This window comes from Melanaphis sacchari, unplaced genomic scaffold, assembly GCF_002803265.2.
Source record: "Melanaphis sacchari strain LSU unplaced genomic scaffold, SCAv2.0 Contig66_pilon_pilon, whole genome shotgun sequence".
Lineage (NCBI taxonomy): Eukaryota > Metazoa > Arthropoda > Insecta > Hemiptera > Aphididae > Melanaphis > Melanaphis sacchari.
This window is the reverse complement of record NW_020271477.1, coordinates 654,279-678,142: the sequence shown is the minus strand read 5'-3', so window position 1 is coordinate 678,142 and position 23,864 is coordinate 654,279. Positions and strand designations below refer to the sequence as shown.

At 23.6% G+C, this 23,864-nt stretch overlaps 4 protein-coding genes across 5 annotated transcripts; 1 reads left to right on the top strand and 3 right to left on the bottom strand.

The window, feature by feature from the left end:
- Positions 1-788: 788 nt before the first annotated feature.
- Positions 789-5,971, bottom strand: LOC112600675 (pre-mRNA 3'-end-processing factor FIP1-like). Its single transcript, XM_025347968.1, has 11 exons — positions 5,646-5,971; positions 5,548-5,587; positions 4,690-5,108; positions 3,770-3,896; positions 3,452-3,675; positions 3,170-3,312; positions 2,992-3,100; positions 1,844-1,912; positions 1,612-1,781; positions 1,152-1,208; positions 789-1,063 (listed from the first exon to the last, which is right to left on the bottom strand). Exons 1-11 carry the CDS (start codon positions 5,796-5,798, stop codon positions 919-921), a joined length of 1,656 nt encoding a protein of 551 aa, XP_025203753.1. The 5' UTR covers positions 5,799-5,971; the 3' UTR covers positions 789-918.
- Positions 5,972-6,340: 369 nt separating this feature from the next.
- On the top strand, positions 6,341-11,699 carry LOC112600687 (origin recognition complex subunit 2). Its single transcript, XM_025347983.1, has 12 exons — positions 6,341-6,736; positions 6,842-6,901; positions 7,350-7,436; positions 8,350-8,514; positions 9,644-9,751; positions 9,855-9,986; positions 10,056-10,225; positions 10,290-10,507; positions 10,581-10,713; positions 10,796-11,039; positions 11,116-11,352; positions 11,416-11,699. The coding sequence occupies exons 1-12, from the start codon at positions 6,643-6,645 to the stop codon at positions 11,613-11,615; spliced, it is 1,848 nt and encodes a 615-aa protein (XP_025203768.1). The 5' UTR covers positions 6,341-6,642; the 3' UTR covers positions 11,616-11,699.
- A 16-nt stretch (positions 11,700-11,715) lies between these two features.
- On the bottom strand, positions 11,716-18,039 carry LOC112600688 (guanine nucleotide-binding protein subunit beta-5). Of its 2 annotated transcripts, none has more exons than XM_025347984.1 (10): positions 17,782-18,039; positions 14,368-14,582; positions 14,161-14,297; positions 13,963-14,081; positions 13,649-13,778; positions 13,442-13,585; positions 12,566-12,706; positions 12,409-12,505; positions 12,078-12,244; positions 11,716-11,842 (listed from the first exon to the last, which is right to left on the bottom strand). In XM_025347984.1, exons 2-10 carry the CDS (start codon positions 14,552-14,554, stop codon positions 11,831-11,833), a joined length of 1,134 nt encoding a protein of 377 aa, XP_025203769.1. In that variant the 5' UTR covers positions 14,555-14,582; positions 17,782-18,039; the 3' UTR covers positions 11,716-11,830. The 2 variants fall into 2 exon arrangements, with proteins under 2 accessions (XP_025203769.1, XP_025203770.1); XM_025347985.1 differs by lacking the exon at positions 17,782-18,039 and adding an exon at positions 17,679-17,773.
- Positions 18,040-19,683: 1,644 nt separating this feature from the next.
- On the bottom strand, positions 19,684-20,696 carry LOC112600686 (ATP synthase-coupling factor 6, mitochondrial-like). Its single transcript, XM_025347982.1, has 2 exons — positions 20,446-20,696; positions 19,684-20,389 (listed from the first exon to the last, which is right to left on the bottom strand). Exon 2 carries the CDS (start codon positions 20,380-20,382, stop codon positions 20,074-20,076), a length of 309 nt encoding a protein of 102 aa, XP_025203767.1. The 5' UTR covers positions 20,383-20,389; positions 20,446-20,696; the 3' UTR covers positions 19,684-20,073.
- Positions 20,697-23,864: the final 3,168 nt, after the last annotated feature.

The following is a 23,864-nucleotide window of genomic DNA, read 5'->3' as shown; positions in this document are numbered from 1 at the left end:
AAATATATATTGTAAACTATACAGTAGACAGACAGTGGAACAGTAATAGTAATAAGTTTAAGAGAAACTATTATTATTTTTTTTTCAGTTGCATTTATTGCAGTGGCGTTTTTACCCAAGTTAAAAATTGGCGGTGGTCATTAGGACATATTTACATTATAAAAAACCTATATTTTTAATTTTTGATTAAACCTAATATATAAAAAAAAAAAATGTTACTAAAATTATTGTTGTGCTTTTTTCTTATACCTCAGTAACATTAGAATATACTAGATAATAAAATATTAAAAAAAAAAAATTCACAAAAAGTTTACTTTTAATTTTATGTATTTTGACAACTATACTTATTCTTATTTAGTAGTTAAGGTTAGGTTAACCTTCTGTCAAATAATAAGTAGTAAAATAAAAGTAAACATTTCATGGATTTTAGTCTTTTATTTAACATAATTGAGCAAAATAAGTTGCTAATTTATATTAAATTAACATTGTTTGAAGTTTGGAATATTGCCATTATTTATTAATCAGAAAATTAAATGACAATATTTAGTAATGAAATATATAATATACTAATATGTATATTTTAAATTTATTTTAATTAATTCTTCATGTTAAATAAACAGTTTTACATAAAAAAAAATGAAATGTATAATTTTAATTTTTAACATAACAACGTAAGTTTTATTGTTTAGTAGTAGCGTTTACTTATTATAATTATAATAATAATAATAATCAAAGGTGAAATTATCAATTCAATTTGTAAATAAAATGTGTACTTCATGTAACATTAGTTCAATACAGAATTAGTTGTAATAATCCTCAAATTACCATTTACCATTAACAACTCAATGAAATGAAGAGTAAATAATATTAATAATGATTAAAAAAAATTGTTTAAATTTACATCATGATAACAGAAAATTATTCACTGTTATCATCTTCCTTGTTCTTCTCAGACTTCTTTTTCTTCTTTTTATGACGATGTCTAGATCCACTTCTACTACGAGACTTGTGTTTCCTAGAACGTTTTTCATGACTACGACTTCGAGAGCGATGACGATGAGACCTGATAAAAACATTTTTATTTTTATATACTTGTCCTAAGCTTGAGGAAAACCTAATTTAAACTAATAAAATAATATAATTTTAATTACTTGTGTTTGTATTCTCTCTCTTCTTTGTAACTTGTTTCTGGACTTTCAACACCATCACTAAAAATATATTAGACAATTAAAAATAATAAAATAAACCTAACCTCCGTCCTTCACACATACAATATAGTAAATTTTCATTTACTAGTTTCAACAGTATACTTTTAGTTTTGATATCTGTATTCTCTCGTTGGTTTTTTACGATATTTTAATTTTTAAGTGAGTTACGAACATGAAAAATATAAAATTAAAATATCATAAAAAACAAACAAGAGAACACAGATAATGTTCTTACCTAAAAGTTTGATAATTTCAATTCATTCTAATATCAAAACTAAAAGTTTACTAATGGAACTGGTGAACGAGAATTTACTTATCGTAAAACGGAAAAACACATGCGAGTGCAGTGTCCTCTTAATATCTATGTTATTATTAGTAATATTATAAACAGTAAAATACTAACCTTTCTCTATGTCTGCTGCGTTCCCTGTCTCTGTCTCTATCACGTTCACGATCTCTCTCCCTCTCTCTTTCACGGTATCGATTGCGACTCTCACGATCTCTTTCATAAGTTCTTTCTTCTGGTTCTTTTTTAACACGTGATGCATAATATTCTTTATCTCTTACCAATTCCTATAAAAACACTGTATTAAACTATAAATTCACAACAATAAAAATTAAATAAATGGTCTTGCTTTATTGTATGAATCTCCATTTGACAGAGTTGGAATGTTCTCTATACTTTTTACGTTTGGAGTCCAGTTCTAATTGGTAAAAAAAAAAAAAACAGTTTTAATAAAACATAGCCAATTTTAATCATATTTATATAATTATAGTAATTATACCATAAAGAAAATTTATAACCAGAGATTATGAATAAGATTTTATATAATATAAAACAAATATCAATCAAATAATATCACTAAAAAGAAAAAATGACAGCAATTATTGTCTAAAAGATTCTAACTTTATAGCTTATACTAGTGATTCTTAAATTTTTATAGATTATGGACCTCTGATCAAAGGTTTTTAGAAATTGCAGACCCCCTTACCAATTTTTTTCAAATAACTTTTTTTTTTTCACAAAACATCTTATGTTATTATAAATTTATAATAATTTTTATTACACTTAATTTTTCATAAAAAAATTAATATAAATTAGATAAAACAATAATCTTTTTATATAATAAGATATATTATACATGAAAATAAAAATAAAATAAGAATCCAACAATATTGTAATAATGCATTCATTTCACATAATGACGTATATTATGTGTTAAGGTTGTCGTGGACTTCTAGAAGGTCGTGGATCACAGGTTAAAAATAGCTAGCTTATACAGTATACACATTATATAGCAGTGCACATGGAGGCAGCATATAATGTCCACAAACTTATCTTATGGTTATCACGGCCATTAAGTATTTAATTATGGGCCAAAGTCAATTTTATCTCCAAATTGTTATATTTCTACAAATTATGTACAATAAATATATAGTCAAAAACAATTATTAATAATTATAGAATTATAGGTGTATAATACAACCCAATATACACCTTATCGAAAAAATAATTTTAAATTTAAATTATTATCACAGAATATAAAAGTTATTAGAATAGTCTCTATATTATCATCAATTTATCTTTATCACAACTAATCAATACATTTTTAATTTTAATATCTAAAATTAAAGTGATATTATGGGCTGGATTATTCTTATACTGCCTCTAAAACCTGAGTCTGTGCATACTAATGTAATTACATATAAATATGTTCATTTCTGTTGGTTAAACACACAATTGAAATAGTTTAAATAAAATGTAGTACAAGTATTTAGTTACTTGATTCCATTGCATATCTTGAGTAGGTTCAAAAGCATTATAGTATGGATCTGGTTCATGAGGATAGTATTCTGGTTCATAAGGCACATTAATTGGCGGAGGACCAAATCTAAATTATGTATTCAAAAATATTATATTAATTAATACTTATTAGATTATTTTATAAATTTATACTTACCCAGGAGGTGGTATAGAATTTATAGAATTTTGAATCATTGGTGGAGGTACATCAAAATTTGTAGGAATTATTGGAGGGGGTACTGTTAAATCAGGAGTTGAAAAATGTTTACGACTATATTCTCTCCTCTCAGCAGTCATAACCTAAATATATGTTATTAAAATTAAATAAATATAAGTTTTGCACAATTATTAAATGCATTAATAAACAAGTATCTAACAAAAATATACTTATTAAATTAGGGAACATGGAAATCATTGTATGACACTGTATACTACATACCTCAATAGTGTTTTCTTTTGGAGGATTATTTGGTGCTTGAAATTTAGCACTAGATTTAACATCCAAAGTTGGAATCATATTATTATTTGTAGTACTTATAGAAACTTGTTGATTATGCATAGCTAATGTCGACATTCCAACTAATGATTCATTACACCGCATTTTCCTTTGACGTTCACAATATGCCAACCACGTGTTTTCGTTAAATCCATAATTAAAATAATCTAAAAAATAAATACTTAGTTATGACCTGACTTTAACTTATAAACAAATATTAGTGTAATACAGTATACACTTACATAATTAATAATATTTTACCTGTGATATCTGCACCAGGTTTTAACCATGGTTTTTCTTCAGTAGTTTCAATAGAATACTCATGAGCAGGAACACCATTTATGGTGCCCATACCTTCAAAATCTTCAACATTAAATTTTCCTTGATGCTAATACGTAAATACAATAATAAAACATATTTTTAGAATACCTAATAACAATTATATTTATTATTTTAAAATAATTTCACATAATTAGCAATATAAATTAAGTGTTTTTCATTGTTTGTATAATAAAAGTTTACTAAACTATTATCTAGCCTTCAATCTCAACTTACAATTTTTTTAAGAAGGCTTATTAATAAGTTATGACCCTTATCTAAAAATTAATAAACTATCTAATTTTTAAGAAAAATATATAAATATGGTTTTTGTGTCTAAGATATTGATAATCATGCAGTAACCAAAAAATTATAATAATTGATTATTCCAATGACTTATAAAAAGTCTGATAGCATATTATTCTCAAATTACCAAAATTCTTATTTATTATATTATTTTAATTCAAAACAGTTGTTTTAGCAGCATACAAAGGTTTTCTAAAATTACAATTTACATTATATTATAATATTATCAAAACATACTATTTTAGTATAACAATAAACATATTAAAAGATAAGATATAACATTTTAGTTATTAACATAAATGACTAGAAATTTTTATTTTTTGATTCACTATATTATTATATATTAGTATATTTAAAAAGCAATGGTTTGATGTGTTTTTGACTAAATGTTATTTATATCACCAAATTAAAAAAATATTTATTCTCTAATAAAAAAGATTGATCTATAATTAAATAAATATTTTTTAATACCAACTTTATTATTCAATAAAAATATTCTAAAATATTGATATTTATGTTATTATATGAATATATTAAAATCAATTTATTTTGCTTACTTTATTTCCAGATGACATTCCAGGAATATTTGTTAATGTTAATAAATTATTTCGTTTCAAATTTATTCCAGCAGTTGATGGGCTTGCATTATTTTGTTGTGAAAGTGACACCATATTATTTTCCATAGAAGACAATGTAAAATTTCCAGCTGCCACAACAATGTCATCATCACTATCTTCTTCACTATCTTCAGATGATATTTGTTTATCTTCATTATTTTCTTCAGCTACTTTTTCAGGAACATTAATGCCTACTTCAGTTGCAATTTCTGACAGGTTAGTTTCAAATAAATCTTCTGAAGGTTTAACTAGTGCTTCAGCTTTGATTCCTGTTCCACCCAAAAATATTTCTGGACTTCGAGGTCGATTGGGATCTTCATTAACTAATTCTTTTACAGTAGGTGGAACTTCTATACTTCCTTTAATAAAATAACCAAAAAGTAAATATAAATTAAACAGTTTATTTTATGTGCCTACATTTTGCATAAACAAAATATATATCATTAATTTATGATTTAAAATTATAGATGTTGAACAAAAAAGTCTTTAACTTATAAAAAAATAAAGTTAAAATAAAGTAACAAGTTAAATTCATAGTAAAATAAAATCCTAATAAAACCTATTATCAAAAAAATTCTAGCTTAAAAAGGTAAGTAATTAGTAAATGTACATGCTAGCCGTAAACATTTTTAAACAAGTGAATTGAAGTTACCTGTCTTATACATTAATATAATTAACTATATTATAAAATGAAAAAAAAATGTTTTATTGTTTTTAATTATAATTAATTTTGAAAAAGATTAATATAAAGTCTAAAACTAAAATTACTAAATCTAGATATTAATTTTAAAATGTTACCTGGTCCAGGGTTTGCCAAAAACTCCATAAGTCGTGCTTCCTAAAAGTAAAGAACAATTTAAAAAAATATTTTCTAACTAATTATTCTCAAACAGTACCTCATCATCTTCTAAAATACCAGCTGGTTCAGTTGGTTTAATATCTTCGACTAATGTACCGACAGGGTCTAAATTTGAATTTGAGTCCCCATACAACCACTGGTCATCATCTCCGTTGTCCGACATGGTTACCTCAGTCTTTATACTTGCCATTGTATAATATGATTATTAATACATTTTAAATCATTGTCTTGATTATTTTTTTATTATTTTACGAGGTATAAAAAACATTGAGAGTTCTAACATTATTCAGTATTAATTGTTTACGCATACACGAATTGCAATAATTGAAACTTGAAGACTTAACACAGAAGTATGAAAGTATATAATAGACAAATTATATTATTTGAATGATAATAAGGTAACGTCTTATCAATCAATTCAAAAGAAATGCTTGTCAAAGAAGTTATAGTTAAATATTTAAATTTTTAACAAAAATAATTATATTTTATAATTTTCATAGCTTTTATTAAGCACACAATTTAAAATTATTAATTTTCATAATATTTTATTGTTTAATAACATTAAATTGGATGAAAATTTATTTGGATATAAAATAAATAACATTTTGCTAAGTTTTGAGGTTAGAATGATATCCAGTCAAAAACCGAGGGAAATATTTTCATTTTCCTACGAACAGTACGAACCAAGTTTATATAATATACCAATTAGAAATTAGAATTTGGAAACTATCAACTGATACTATAAATATAGAATAGTAGAGTGTAAATAGTAAACTGTTTATTATTATTTATTATTTAAGTTTTTTATGACAGAAATAGTGATCTATTAACACTGTTGACTGTATTGTTGCCTTGTTGAAACTCTGTAATCCTTAAGCCTGAATTTAGTTTTAACAACTATAGATAGCAAATAAATTAAAAACTAAAGTCTATTAAAGACTTAATTTATTTGAAATATATAAACTTCAATGGTTTTTTTTTTTTTTTTTATTGATATTTTTGAAGTATGAGATTGTAAATACTAGAGCATTACTATGGATTCACTAAGTAATGATAAAAATGAAATTTTAGTGGAGTTCATTAATGATCAAGCAGTTCAAAATTTAATAATAGATGTAACACAGCAAAGTAAGTATCTATCTACAAAGAACAAATTAAAAATAACCCTCTTATTAAAATGCAATTATGACTGTTTTCATAAAATTAATAATATAAAACAAAAACTATTTGTAGAAAATCATTCAACCAAAAAACAGAAATCTATTGAAGTTACCTCTGGAGTTCCAATTAAATGTAAGTAAATTATAATGATGCTTATTAGTATGGATATTAATAGTACATTTATGGGTATTCATCTTCTTTAAATTGAAAAGATGTGTATCAAATTTAGTGGTATACCTTAATGTACCAAATAAAAAAATAATACTTCAATTTAACTTGGCCATTTTTTCTATTTGTTTTTGTTTTGATATCAATATTTATTTAACTTTCACATAAATGTTATTAAATATTTATTGAATCATTTGAAACATAATGATAAATAAAATTTTATTATATCTTTATTTTAAAAAACTATATTGATAGAACTAAAAATATGGCAATTTTTATTTTTATACAGAATAAATCTTTTTAGTATAATAAATTTATTTTTGTTAATTGAAATGAAAATTTTTTATTCTATAAAATGGTAAAATAGTTTTAACTTGGTATAAAACATCTAATTTTTTTTCGTATATTTTAGGTAAAAAAACAAATCAAATATTAGATGAGACTTTTTATGATGAAGAGTTCAACGAAAATGAATCAAGTGTATCACTTAAACCAAAAGGTAATACTTAGTAATAAAGTTAGATTTAGAGTTAGGCCAGGAGTTTCACAATATTTTAATTAATAATAAATATAAAAAAAGTGTCTTTAATTTAATTTACTTATTAAAAAATTTGCATAACATGGGACTATTTTTATTTAAAATTTAGTTTTTTTTCAAAAAAAGAATAGCTGTTTTTTGTTTTATTATCATGGTATACAATATGCATTCAAATATATTAGAATTAATATAGATAGTAAAAGCTTTTGTGCTGTCCACAATTGCTGTGCATTGGTACTCATAATAATATTATTAAATTTATTTACTAAATGTACATTATATTATGTAAGCTAGGATTAAGAACAAAAGTTGTAGTAACATGCTGGCAATGACAAATTTTCCATTAAAATTATTTGATTGCTAATATCATTAGATGCGCGCAATTAAAGATGATTGGACTTTAGCCCTACTCAGACCTTTTTTTTATATATGGGTGGGTATTTGATACCTAAGAAAGTAATAAGGTATTATAGCTGTAGAAAATTGATAAAATAATAAATCAAAATCATAGATATATTAGTTGGCCATAGGCATAATTTTTTCTTGTATGACTGTGATAGGAAGGAGTAAGTGGATGATTAAATTGAATTTAGCCATACCTGACCCAGAAGTCTATACGCCTATAGCTAATATCAACCATTATTATATACAAACCTAGCACAAAATTAAAAGTACACAAATTCTTAGTTTAGACTATAATTGTTGCTTATTATTGATAAATTTAACAAAATGCAAGAATTTTTAAGTGATCAATTAATACATTGTCTTATTTATTTTGTGGGATCCTCACAATATATCTAAATTCATCTTTGTTTAAAAAGTAATACCTACTAACCAATAGCCATCAAGTATTATATAATATTATTGTTTACAGCATTATTTGAAGATGGAGATGTGCCAGGTGAACGTATGTTTAGTTTTCATTCCAAACAAAATAAAATGCAAATATCTAACAAAAAAAATACAATTACGCAACATGATAAAACTCACCAAGATTATAATAAAGATGATCAAATAATGTATAATATTCATCCTCAAGGTAAATCATTACATTAATATTAGGGCGCTTGTGTATTATTATACTAGTTTTCAATTCCATAAAAATACCCTTCTTGTAATTTATTGGAGTATTTAAATATATTTCCAAACAAAATAATATTATAATAATTATATTAAATATATTACATTTGGTATTATGTGTAGTATACCAAATTTTTGAATAGGTCGCTTACAGATATGTTAAATTTTAATCATTGTGTATTAAAAAACAATTCTGAGTATTAATGATCCATCAGTCTATATTTCCAAGTTATTGTAATTAAAAATAAAATTATTTCATAGTAGTAGTAATTAATTATTGCCAAAAATGAATTGCATACAATAAACTGTAATTATCTGATAAATTATAAGACAATACATGTATGAATAGGTTCATAGTATAGTTTGAAATTAATCTACTATTTTCAAAAATTATATTGTACAATGATAAAATGTTTCATTTTCCTTTAGATTATCTTTTTATTCATTAAAAATAAAATAATATATAATTAAGTTAATTAAAACATTATCTTCATTAGAAAAATAAAAAAAATTATCGGAATGTATTTTTGAAATTTTTTTTGTTCTTGTAATAATCTAATAACAACTTAAGGAACCATGTATTACATTTTCAATCATTTTGATAGAGTGTAAAAATAATACAAAATATATAAAATATTATTGAAATACAATAATACTGAACAAATTTTTACCTATAAAGTGCAGGTATAATAAGTATTTTAAAACTTTAGTTGTAACTAAGAAATGATAATTGAAGTTTTAAGTGACAGTAAAATGTATCAAGTTTCTTCTGTTAATATTATTTTAAATAATTATTAAATAAGAAAAATTGGTCTAGGATAAAAAAAAATGTGTATTTTATGTAAGAATATCCAAATTTGCCAAAATTTAAACTTCAATCATTGACAAAAAATATTTATGAAAACACTATTATTGTTATTTTTTTTAATTTACAGTAAATAAACTAAAGAAAAATTTTGTATTCAAGTGACAAGATTTTTTTATTTAAAAACATCAATTTTATCTCTTATAAATTAACATTTTCAATCAATTTTAAGTTTCTATAATATACACATATCAAAACATAAAAGTTGTTATTTTTGTTTTAGTTTTCTCTGGTGATGAAAATGAAATTAAATCAAAAAATTTTCACAAAAAATTAACTAGAACATCTAAATCTACTACATCTAAAGTCAAAAATGAAGTATCAGACATTGGTAATAAGTAAAATATTTAATCATGTTTAACAGCCAACTGATTTTTTTTTTATACATTATATACATTAATAATAAATAATAATGAATTATTTATTGTTACCAGCCTCTCTAAGAGTAACCGATGACACTTCAGATCATGAAACCCCTAAAAAATTAAAAAAGTTACATACTACAAATAGTTCTGAACATGTATCACCAAAAACACCAAGAACTGTTCGAAAACGTATTGCAAAAGGTTAATACTTAATTTAATAATTGTACATTCACTAAAAAATACACTACAGAATATTAAATCCTTTTTCAGGAATAGTACATCAAAAATTTGAACAACTTAATGAATTTAATGATTCAGATTATAGTATTAGTGATGAAACTGACAGTGACTCTAGTATTTATAAAAGTCCTAAAACTGTACAGCCAGAAAATACACATATTTCTTTAAGAAGATCTATGAGAAAGAAGGAAGTTCCTTTTGTAAGTATTTTTATTTTTTGTAAATTCTATTTACACATTTGTATTTTAATTTTATATTTTCTAGATTTATAAATCAGATGAATATTTTTTATCCAAGTCTGCTAAATCTGTGAAAAAGTCCAAGACATCAGACAATACATTGAAATTATTGAAAAACCCTATTTTAGACAAAGAACAGGTTGATCAACTATCAGGAAATTCTTATACTAAACATGATAAAAATATAAAGAAAATGTACAAAGACATTATATCAAATTTTCCATACTGGTTGTATTTGCTAAGGTAATTAATTACTATTATCCTTTGTTTTAAAATTGTTTTGTTATACTATATTATAGAGTAATTTGGTTTTTAGGGAAGGGTTTAATATACTTCTTTATGGGCTTGGTTCCAAAAGACAAATCATTAATGAATTTAGAACATCTATGTTGGCAGAAGAGTCTGTGTTAGTGATTAATGGATTTTTTCCTGGACTTACAATGAAAGAAGTATTAATCATATTTAAGTTTATGATACGTTCATTCATTAATAACACCTCTGAGTTTTAATATCTTGTTTGATATTTTATAGATACTTGAATCTATAACTATTGATTTATTAGAATTAGATAGTCATCCAGGAAGTACTGAACTTGCAATTCAGCAAATTGAAGAAAAACTAAAATTAAAAACTTCTGAACATATTTTTATTCTTATAAACAATTTGGATGGAGTTGAATTGCAAAATCACAAAGCACAGCATGTACTTTCAAGGATTAGTTCACTAAAAAAAGTACATCTAATAGCATCCATGGATAAAGTAAATTCTGCTTTAAGTTAGTGTCATCGGTTTGAAATTTAGATTTTACTTAATCTTTATGGCACGTATAAAATTTTAAAATATTGTTTTAGTGTTTGATAATACAAAACTTGGGGATTACAATTTTATTTGGATGGACTGTACCAATTTTCTACCATTTACAGTTGAAACTAATTTTATACAATCTTTAATGGTAAAAAACATTGGAACACAACATTCATTTTCAGGCTTGAATAATGTTTTTAAATCGCTCACATCCAATGCTAAAAGTATCTTACTATTACTAATTAAAGATCGTATTGAAAATAAAAATGATAAAAGATATGGAGGTAAATAATTTTTTTGTTACATTAGTTATAAAATAATTTATATGTGCTTAATATTTAATCTAGGAGTTCCATTTTCAACCTTGTACCATTGGTGTCGTCAACGGTTTCTAGTGAGTACAGATCTTGCTTTGAGAAGTCAATTAACTGAATTTGTTGATCATGAAATAGTAAAATGGAAACGTGATGCTGATGTACTCTATGTTCCTGTAGATGTTGATGTGCTAGTTCAGTTTTATAAGCTTAATGAAGAAGACGATGAATAAAACTCAATGTTTGGTATATATTTTTTTAAATTCCAAATAGAATAATTTTTAATATTTAAAACAATATAATATACAACATACAATAATAATTAATTTTTATATATATTTAACTATTCTATAATTATATCATTATTTACTTGTCAACATTAACTTGTATAATTGTATGGAACACATTACTGACTAGATCTACATTCAATTTTTTGAATTTTCATAACTTATGCCCACACCTATAATAAAAAAAGTTAATGTATTTAATATATATTTTACATTAGTCAATCACATGTTTATACAAAAATAATTTATATAAATATAAAATATGGTTATTTCAAAATAATTATTTTATAGTACTTAATTTAAAAACATTGGTAAATATTTGATTGAGCTAAGATAAAACTATTTGATAAGAATTGTACTAAAAAAAGTTATAAATTATTGAATTATTAAAACAGTCAATATACATACACGTAAAGAAGCATCCCAACTCGCAGAAGCTAATGCTGTTCCATCAGGTGAAAGTTTTATACTTGTAACTCTATTTTCATGTCCATATAATAAACTCACTCTTTCACATTTTAAACTATCCCAAGCATTAATTGTATAATCTGTATAGCCTCCAAATAATATTCTACCTAAACATACATAATTTAAATATTATATTAATTACTTAAATTATGAAAAATTAATTTTATTAAATTACTTAATAAATTATTTTAAGCATTTTTAATATATTATTAAACATAGTGGAGCTTTTTAATAAAAGATACATTTACTACTAACATTAAATAAAACTCACCACTGACTGAAAAATCTATGGAATTAACTCCAAATAAAATACTTTCTTTTGAATACACAGCAACTTCTTTGTCTGCTCTCAAGTCATACATTCGACACTAATAAATATTAAAAATATATTAGACATCGAACAAAAAAAAAGCAATAGTTATTATTACTGTAGAATCATCTGATCCAGAAGCTACAGCATCTCCACTTGGATGATATTTGACACTATTTATGTCAGAAAGATGACCTTCAAATGATTGAACACTTTGACCAGTTCTCATGTCCCACAAAAGTAACATTTTATCACAACTCTAAGAAAAATAAATATAATTTAAAAACAATTTTTATAAAAATAAAAAAGAATTTATTTTTGTAAAAATAATAATTCATTATTACTTGCAACAGATATTATGACTAGGGCTAGAAATTTAAAAGAATTAGCATATTTTCCAATAATTATTCAAAACAGTTTTGTGATAAAGTAATTTGTTTCATATTACTAATGCTTTCAAAGATTTATTTATGTTTATTAAAAAATCATAAATGATTTAATGGTTAAATAAATGGAAGATCAAAATAATCCTTTATTGCCTTTTCATTAAGATCAAGAGATTTCCCCTCTTTATTTCGTTAAATATTAACTCATCATTACTATTTAAACAATAAAATATCTAGGTTTACATTCAAAACCATTTTGATTAACGGAAACCATTTTGGTTGGGGATGTTTGGAAGTTTATATGATATAATTTATAAATAATTGTAAAAGTTAATGTAATTATGATATTAAAAAAAAAATTATGTACATTTTTTTATTTGAGAATATTATATTTAATGTTTTGATAAATTCTAATATGTAAAAATTAATAGTGACTCAACACTACTTTAGTTACAGACATGTAATAATTGATAAATGTTTTTCATGGTCTGAATTTTTTCAATTTATATTTTATTATATATACTAATATTATGATGAATTATAGTACATTATGAATGGCTTAGTTAAAAAAAGTTATGTATGAAAAAAATACAAAAACAATAACTTACACCTGATATAAAAGTATTCCCAATTTCTGATGGTGACAAATCAATGGACATTATGTCACCTGTATGGCCATGGAAGGATTGTAACATTTGACCTGATTCAACATCCCAAAGTGCAGCAGTAGCATCTCCACTACCAGTCAAAATCTTCAACCAAATTGAATAAAACATTAAAATGTGTTGTTAGATAGATAAAAAACTATATACTACCTGTTGATCTGAATTTGGAAATAAACAACAAGACATGAAATTTGTGTGTGTACCGACAGTCTTCTTTTTAGCAGACGGATCTTCTTCAGGATTAGATATATTGAACACAGTTACTTTATTATCCAAACCACTTAAAATACAAAAAGATAATTTTTCTATTAATAAAAATAATTTTTGTTTTGGTATCTAATTTAAATGTTTATATTAACTTATCATACAATAATAATTAGGCATAATTGATAAAAAGTTTTTTTATTATTATTCAAAATAAAATATATTACAAAAATCAATGATCTACCCTAAAACAATCTTACCCGCATGCAACCAAGTTGCCTGATGGTGAATAGGCACATGCCATCACCCAAGTTGTTGGCATTGTAACAGTTTGTTCTTTTGCAGATGTAAATGCATCCCAAATTAGTAATTTACCATCCTAGCATTTGTATGCACCAACACCAAGCAAGCATATTTTATTAAACACTTTTACACATTTATAAATTTATAGTATATACCTGTGAAGATGAAACAATATGCCGTTTATCTGGAGACCAATCACAACATAACATTTTAGCTTGGTTTCCTTTTAATAGACGTCTAGGTTTTATATTCAGAAATGTAACTTCCTCTAGTCGTTCTGCAACATTTGCCACTAAAAATATTTGTATGTCATCAATAAAAATGTAATATACCAAATATAATTTTTATATCAAACTATATACATGTCACATCGTTAAGTTTTTTTCTTTCTTCTTCAAGTTTGTGTTTAAGGCAATCAGCTTCACGACTCAATAGTTCAACTGTTTCAGTTCGAGTATTTACGTCTAATGCCATGTCCAAATTCCAAATATTCCTCAATACAATATCTGCCAGTGGTGGTGCTACTGAATATGACTTACAGTCTTTCATTAAGTAAAATTGTTGAATTGTTTATGTTCTATAAAAATTATAAAAAATATAAAAAATAATTATTCTAATATTTTATAACTAATTAAACTGGTAAAAATACATATACATTATACTTTATCATATTTACTAAGCAAAAAACAATTTGTACATACTATAAATTATATTTTTATAAAAATACTACTCTATACAATTAAGTTGAAGTATTTTTTTTGAAATATATTTTTGAATTACTTTAGAAAAATAACAATAATATACATATTTTAAAATGATCATTCATACTCCCATTTTTTCAATAATAATGAGTATATTTAAATTCAAGTTTTTGGAAATTTTTACTTTAATTAAGGATTGCTTATGCAATTAAAAGAGTATCTTGTACAACATATATATATATTTTTTTAACAAGAAACACCTTTTAAATATAAATTATTAAACATATGATTTTAGATTTTTAACAGAGTAGGTAATGAAAGTATTTACTTTGTAAAGATGTTTTTTTTGTGTTTGTGTACATGATAAATAGTTGAAAAAAGTTTTGGTTTTTAACTAGAGAGTGATTTTGATAACGAATTGGATCTACTTTCTACTTTCAATAGGTCAGAAATTTTAAATACTTTTTTTAGAATTAGAAAAAAAAAACAAAAAAATTAAGGAAAACAAGAAATCCAATATTTTAATAAAATAATTGTTTTTTTAACCATTGTTATCTTAAAACTTTAAGGTAAAATATTAATTAATTATTAATATTCATAAAAAACTATCAATTATTTTAATTAATTTAATAGCTGTATTAAAAAAACATATAAATTAATACACTCAGTGATATAGGTTGACAGAACATTTCCGCTTAGAATCGATTTTCATGTGCAATGATAAATCATTGAATACAAATTTAACATACCTTATGAATTAGGTGATTCACTTAGGTAAATGTATAGCATAATGATATCTATTTACCTACCTTTTTTTTTCCCTAATATTTAGTATAAGTATCTATTTAAATCAAAATTTAAAAATGTAGCTTTTGAAATATAAATTAGCCCATGACAAATGTCAAAGGATTTAGAAATTGATATGGTATAAGATGATTAATTTACATTTGTAGTAATTAATATTTTTCAACATTTTATAATTTCTAAACATTTTTAATGCTCAACAATTAAATGTTACACATTATGTTTTATTTTATTTATTTTTTTTTGTATAAAATCATAAAAATAGGCTAAGTTCTTTAGTATACACAATTGAATAATTCAAAAGCTACTTATTTTATTTTATATATAATACATGCATCAAAATTATCAAAAAATCATCTTAACAATGTATATAAACAAAACTTTTAACAAATAATGATGTATATGATATATTTTATAAACGTATAAAAAATCAAATATCTATTTAAAAATAAAGTCTTTAAATATTAAAATAATTCAAAATTTAAAAGATCAGAATTTTAATAATAACACTATTCAAGAATTAAAAAGGAGAGCATGTGAATCATCCTGTTTACATATTTCTTTAATATATTTTTTCTTCTAAATTTATACACTAGTATGTTGAATTTAATGTCATATTTAGTTAGTATATACTAAGTAAATTTTTTTTTTTTTAAATTTAATTGTTTTGGATTTTATCATCTACCACAACTGATAAAATAGAAAAATAATTAAATTAGTAGAATAATTGATTACCCATGCCTTAATGAAAGTAAGACACTAAAATATGAGATAATAGAAATCATCGCTAACATAATATTTAGTTTATCTACAAAATACATTTTCTGTATACACAAAACCAATTGCAAATAGCTTAAATAACTTCTTTTTATACCAAATATGAATCAGAAATGGTATCAATGTCAAGTTAAAAAGTATCTTATTTGGATCATATGAATTTTAAGGTTTTTTTTTTTAAATTTAAAATTTAAAATATAGAAAAAAAGCCCAATTTTTTTTTACGTAATCTCATTAACTAGAACAGGGGAGCAAACTTATGACTCATCATAGATAATTTTATGGCCTGTCAGATTTATCACCCTTTAACAAAATACGTTTATTTTTGCAATGGATCCAAATCTAATAAAGGAATATATAATTTTGTATGTGGCTGATAGGATTATAATGCATTATTTAGACCACAAGATCATTTGGGTTTGTCATTCTTGGCCTAAAACATGATTATCCAATTCTACATAAGGTTTTACAATTTAAAATACTAATAATTGAATAAGTGAGCTAATGATTTATTGTTTATAAAATTATAATAAAAGTATCTTTTTCTTTGATAAAATATGTTTAATGTTTATAAATTCAAATTATGATTTAATACATACAAACATAATCAAAAAAGTTCAAAAATTTTAATTTAAAATTGCATGCGTCTAAAGTTTTTAGACAGTATGTTAAATTATTTTATATAAATAGTATTTTTTTTGTAATTAATATAATAACTATATAAATATATATATATATATATATATTTATTTAGTGTCATTTAAACTTTAAAGTTTATCTAATTTTAAAGAAATTTATTGTGATATACAATATTGTACTTCATATAACTATGGATAAAAATAGTGTTAAATAAATAAATATAAAAATTATTTTCATTTAATATTTCATATTAAAATGATAACATGTTGTAAATTGACAATAAATAAATAATGGAATAAGAGCAATTTTTATTTTTATTTTTATATATTTCATTCATTTCTTAGTAGAAAACATTTATGTATTTACTCAGGGAATAAATGTGATCATAAATGTTTAATAGAATTAGTTACTTTTTTAAATTTAAGTAAAATTAATATTTGTTTAGTGTTATACATAAATACCACGTTTACTAGTATACAATATTATTTTTTAATCATGAACTATTAAATATTCTAATAAAATTGATTCATTCATATATTTAGACTTAATAAATAATAACCAAATAATGATTTTTTTTGCTAAATAAGTCGAATTTGAATTGAATTACTAATTAATTTTATCTTTCTTAATTCTTTAACATAATAGTATATGAATAAAAAGATTCTAAATTAAGAATTAAGCATTAAATAAAAGATAATATAATATCAGTATTTTAACTATTTAAAATAATAAAAATATATTATGATCCGTACCGTCATAGTTTCATCCAAGCAGAGACAGAGAGAATGATAGAGAGTGAGAAAATGAGTGTGTGTGAGAGAGTGAGTGCAAGGGGCAGAAACTTTAAACGCTTACCTCGTTCAATTTATCTCCTATTCAGGAAAATCTCCACTGAAAAAAATCATTTTACTGTAAAACTAAAGATTATTTATTTTCTATTAAAATTGAAATATTTTCAACGACGGCAAAGGCAATATAGAATTTATAATCAATATATAAGCACAGTTGACTTGACCGTCAGCCTGCAGGCTGCAACTCAGCTGGACAATTTTGAGTTTTCTCAGATTTTAATGATTTTATTTCGTATTATCAAAAAACTTTCCATGCTGAGCAACATCTTCCGTATTTCTCACAAAATTCAGTTTTTAACTATTTGGGAACTACCACATATTACCGTTCCGAGGACAGAACATTGGTTTATGGTAACTCTAGTTAGCCCAGTTATTTCACCGAATTTATTCTGTGGTTGTGGTTTGTACACAAACTTCTAGATAGTATTATCATAGAATGATTATAAATTTATAAGTGTTATCTAGTATATACGGTTATAGATACTAGATAGGTACTATTATAATTTTTAATATTTTATTATTATAATTTTTATATTATAAATTTATAATTACTTCAGTAGTTACTAGTTACAGTTCACTGCACTTCAATATCTGTAGCATAGACTAATAATATTACTTTATGATATGATCCATATTCCATAGCGAGTAGCGACTATAGTCTTTAGACTGTACTTCACTTTTTACTTTTATATTCTTATATATGGATGAAAGACAAGACCACTCACTCATCTTGGTCTTCTTACCATTGTATGACACATGCCACAGCAAGGACTAAGATAATTTACTTAATACTTATATTCTTAGTCCTTGGCTACAAGTATTCATTAAGAAATTATTCTTTTGAACATAGACTATATCTTATACATCTTGTAATTTAAATCTATCAAACATAAACTATTTTCAAACAAAAACCATTCCTCATTAATAAATACTTAATAAAGAAGTTTGTAAGTATTAATTATTTAACTAATTAAAACAGTTGGGTTAAAAGTCAACATATTTTTATTGATATTCTTCTTTATTCTGTATGTTAATAAATACAGTTTTTGAAAATTCAAGACATACAACACTTAAAAATTAAATAACAAAATCTGAGACTTAAAAATAAAGTTTATTAGAATTTATGATAGTTAAAAAACAATCTTTTTTAACTTTGAGTATGTTGATACAAATATGTCCTAAAAAATAAAAGTAAATAATTTATAAAAATACCTTGTTATATAACTACATAAGACTTACTTATTAAAGCAACATGGTATAATTGCTGGAATTTTATAGTTAAATATTTCTGATCACATCAATGTAAAGTAGTTGCTGGAAGCTGTTCAATTGTAAAGATACCATTGATTACCAAGGATAATTTATGAATATAAAAAACGAATGAAAATAAATGCAATTATGTTTAGATTGTAATAGTGCCTAACTATCATCAATAATTAATGTGTTTATGGTTTATCATTTATACTAATTCACTCTACAAGTATTTTATTTAAATTTATTTGCATCTTAATTACTTAACTTTTGCAAGGAGACCAAGGAGTCTTGGACCTATTTTCTTTTAAAGAACCCTATTTTTAGTATTTTTCTTTTAAAAGTAGTTGTTCAGAAAATACCAAAAAATGGCAAAATGCTTAACATATTAAATGTTTTTTTATACAGTTTTTTTTTTTTTTTAGGTAATTACATAACCTTATTTCATTGTTACATAAATGTTATAATTTTTATTATTTTTTAAGACATAATTATTCATGTTACAAAGCAACAAAATTATTAAAGCGAAAAATATGACACTCATCAAAATAAATAGCCAATAAGTAATAGATAAGAATAAAATACCCCAGCTTTATAACTTAATTAACTATAATTTATAATTAAACTTTATTTATTAATCAATTAATTTATTTGCAGGATTTCTGTTCATAGATAACACTGTTTCTGCTCCACCATCATTCAAATCAGAAAATTTATTTGCTACTATTAGTGGATTAATTACAATAATATTAAAAAGTTAATGTAAATAATTTCAACTGTTTTTTTTTAAGGCCAAATTTAAAAACGCTCAAACAATTTAATACTATGCTGGACATGAAGAATTCAGTACTGTATATAGTATATTATATACCTATCAATATTATTGGAAAATATATCAGCTTTTAAATGTGAATCACTATAAATAATAAACAATAATGAACTTTTTAAATTAATGTTTATAAATGAGTTATAATATTTTTATCTTATTTCTGTATAATTACATTACTACTTATATTAGAACAAAAATACACAAAATGTATTATTTTCAAACTTGTGGATCAACTTTGGGTTCATCAAATTTAATTGTTGGAAATGTTGTAGGATCTTCATTTGCGCCAATGTTGTACTGTCTGCCAATCTTTTCTAAATCTCCCTTGTAACCTTTATCAATTGAAGGATCAAATGTCTTGGAATCAAATTTTCCTTTGTACTCGCGAATTTTATCCAAAAATAGTTGTTGGATAGGATCTGAAACGTTGGCCATAGACACTGATGAAGCCGATATATTACGACAAAAAAATTGACTAGCTGATCCAGTGACATTCAATTTTTGTAATAAATTAAATGATATCATTTTTAATCTGAAATATTGGTTATAGATTTTTACACATAGCAATAAATTACAGAAATTATTTACCTGTTCGATGTGAATGATTAATGTGAAATAAATGAAGTATAAAGGTGCCTTTACAACAGATTAGTTGTGATTATTTAATCGTGGTCCAAACCTTTTTCTATGAAATATTTAATCCTATTCAGACCTAAGCAAAATATTAAACAGTGAAATACACCATTTATGGTATAACCAATTACTATAATACAATAAATATTTGATTTAATTTATTAGTAATTGTAAATTTGCTGAGAAAACATGATGATTAATGATTATATCACTATCATTGATATATCAAATTCTACCGTCATTATCTCTACATTTGTGAATACCTTGGCAGACACTTAATCTTAAACCGTGGTAGACATAGGTACCGTCTTTACAAAACATCAAAACTTCAAAATTTTTTTTGGGTAAATTGTTATGAAAGTTATAGAAATGTAAAAATAATTATTTTTAATTTTTATATTTTAAAAAAAAAAGATTGGTAAATAGATTTTCTTATTTTGTTATATTGTTGAAATTTAAAAATGAATTATCATAATATTTAGATAGGTACCTATTTGAATTTTTCACCAAATGTTTTTATTAGTGTTTTTTAAATATGATATGATTTTCAATACATATTTCAACTTTTTTGCCATTTATAATATTTTAGGGGTTTTTTTTCCGTATAAAATGTTCAAAAAAAGTTTTTTTCTTTGACAAGGAGTTAAATTACAATTGCAATTATTTATAAATTGATATTAGGTATTAGAAACAAAAAAAAATTAACTGTAAATCCACAATAGGTAATTTATAATGAGCATTAAATATTAATTGAAGTTAGAATTTAACAAAATTCATAGAAAAATAAAAGTTTTTAAATTATAATGTATTTAATTAAAAATTTATAAAAATGTAATATTCATCCTTGGGTTTGAAATTTTAATACAAGTTTCCTATTTTTTAAAAAGATTTTATTATTGAAATTTGAAAAAAAAGAGATGAGCGTAATTTCATAAGCATTGTTTATAAACTTTTGAAGTCTAAATGAATATTTGTACAATATACAATGAGTATTTACTGAGATATGTATATGAGGTGATTCGTGTTTAACGTATAATACAAATCATTTCAGAAAAAACTAATGTTTATAAAAGTAAATATTTTAAATTAAGGTTTTTAATTTTTTGAATAATAGCATACATTTTATTTTTCAATATTACTCAGAATATTTTGAACAAGTAATTTTATTCGTTATAAGTAGGTAAGTACTTACAGTTTTGATAAGCGGAAGAACCAAAATTATGCGAATTCCCCCTGTACCACCACTCTACACTACTAAATAAATCTTGATTAAATATTTTTAAATTATAAAATATTCATCTAAAATTCGGTTTTTGAAAGTCAAAATACCCGAAAAATTTTTTGCTTTGGAATAAAAAATAAAAAATAAAATAAAAATCTTTAACTATAATTGTAATAATAATAATAATAATTAATATTAAATTTAACTTAAAATTATGTAACAAAAATTGAAAATATATTTAAAACGTTAATATTTTTTGAAACAACAATTGTTTTATATTATAAACGAATCATCTAGTAAAATATTAAGTTAAATACTGTCCCAAATTCCCTTTTATAAATAATAGGTCCTTTTATTACTCATGAGTTCATGATATAAATATATAATTTGTCTAATATTTTAATTACTTATGTAATAGGTGAATAAGTACATTTTTAAAATAACTTTAATGTCTTTAATCCACATTAAGGAAAACTGCTCAACCTGCTTATTACATGCGTATATCTATATTAAAAATTATGAAAAAATAGCTGGTTGAAACTTTTGATAACTGCAGAAAAAAATACCTATGGAATGGAAAAATCTTTATGCTTATTGCAATGTCATTTATTGCAACTTGACTATTTGTGATTTTTGTATTATTAATGTTAATAATGATAGTAATAATATCATCATGAAATAATTGCAATAGGTACTTAGTTACCTAATTTTTGTTCAACTTTCAACTGCTGTTCGATATCGTGTTTAAGATGCTTATGATATTTCTATATTTATACGTTTTAAATTTATTATACCACTCGTTTTGTGTTTTTTTTATAATGATAATAATACATGATGTAGGTATCTTCAAACATGTCTTATGCTTTTAAAATGCCCATGTAGTAGACTGTGGTGTGCGTATTGTTATCTATTATAAATTTATGTACATAAAGTAACTACGTACCTACATGGCTACATAGTACATAGTACATAAGTATTATAATTATTACAGTTGGAATGATAAAATTTCTGATCTTGTAAGTCATAATTCATAATAAATATCCAAGTTTGAAAGTTCATTGATTAAATTAAACTTGAAGTAGGAAGTTATAAATACAGTAAAACTAGAAATTGATGAGGATGGTAGTATGCCATCATACTTAAGTCACTAAAGTCTGTAAATATCTTTTTGGTAGCATTTGTGGCCACTCATTTTCTTTTTTTATCTACGAACATAATATTTTGTGATATCAGTATCCACAGTAAAATCGATAATTTAAATTAATATCTCATGTAGTTATGTAATAAGTTAAAATAAAACATTCTTTCACATTTTTACTACCTAGCATAGTATTGGCAATAAGTATCAACATATTATTTAATGGCGTTTAATTACGTCATTTATTTTATTATGGTTTATTTTAAGCAAATTTTTGAACGTAAGAAATAACTTTTAACCATTTTTTTTTAGTCTGTGTCCTCTTCATTAATATTTAACACGTAAAATCAATTCGCGTGTTAAAAAAAATAAAATATAAAAATAGTGACCGTAAATTTACCGACATCATTAGAGAATCTGAGTTATGCGATGATATTTATTATGATAAATTCATATGAATATAATTCTCAAATGAATAAGTTTAATTAATTTAGAAAAATTTATTTTGCGCACGGTGGTTGACCTCAGTTATTAACGTGTTCTGAGGTCAAACATCGGTCAGTGTCGCTAGCTCTCGGATTGGTGACCCACCCGCCCCGGATTTTCAGTGACAAATCCTCTCCACATTATACACATGTTCCAAAACTGTATCCTCCCTCCATAGTAAAATCGACGACGGGCTAACTTAATAACGGTTGCTGTTGAAATCTAAATAAATCTATAAAAAAAATTTAATGATTTTTACTGTTTGTTAATCTGTTAAACCCATTCAATGATTCAATATGTTTATATATATTTTAATTTTGAGCCAGACATGTTTTCAGTAGATCGCTTCGTCTATAATATAGAGATAGACTATATTATGATTTATGACACATCGTAGTTGAAATTTGAAACTATCGCAGACAATAGTTACGGTGAAACGCGTGGGCGCACGTAGTATACACACACACACACACACACACATACACACACACACACACACACACACACACACACACACACACACACACA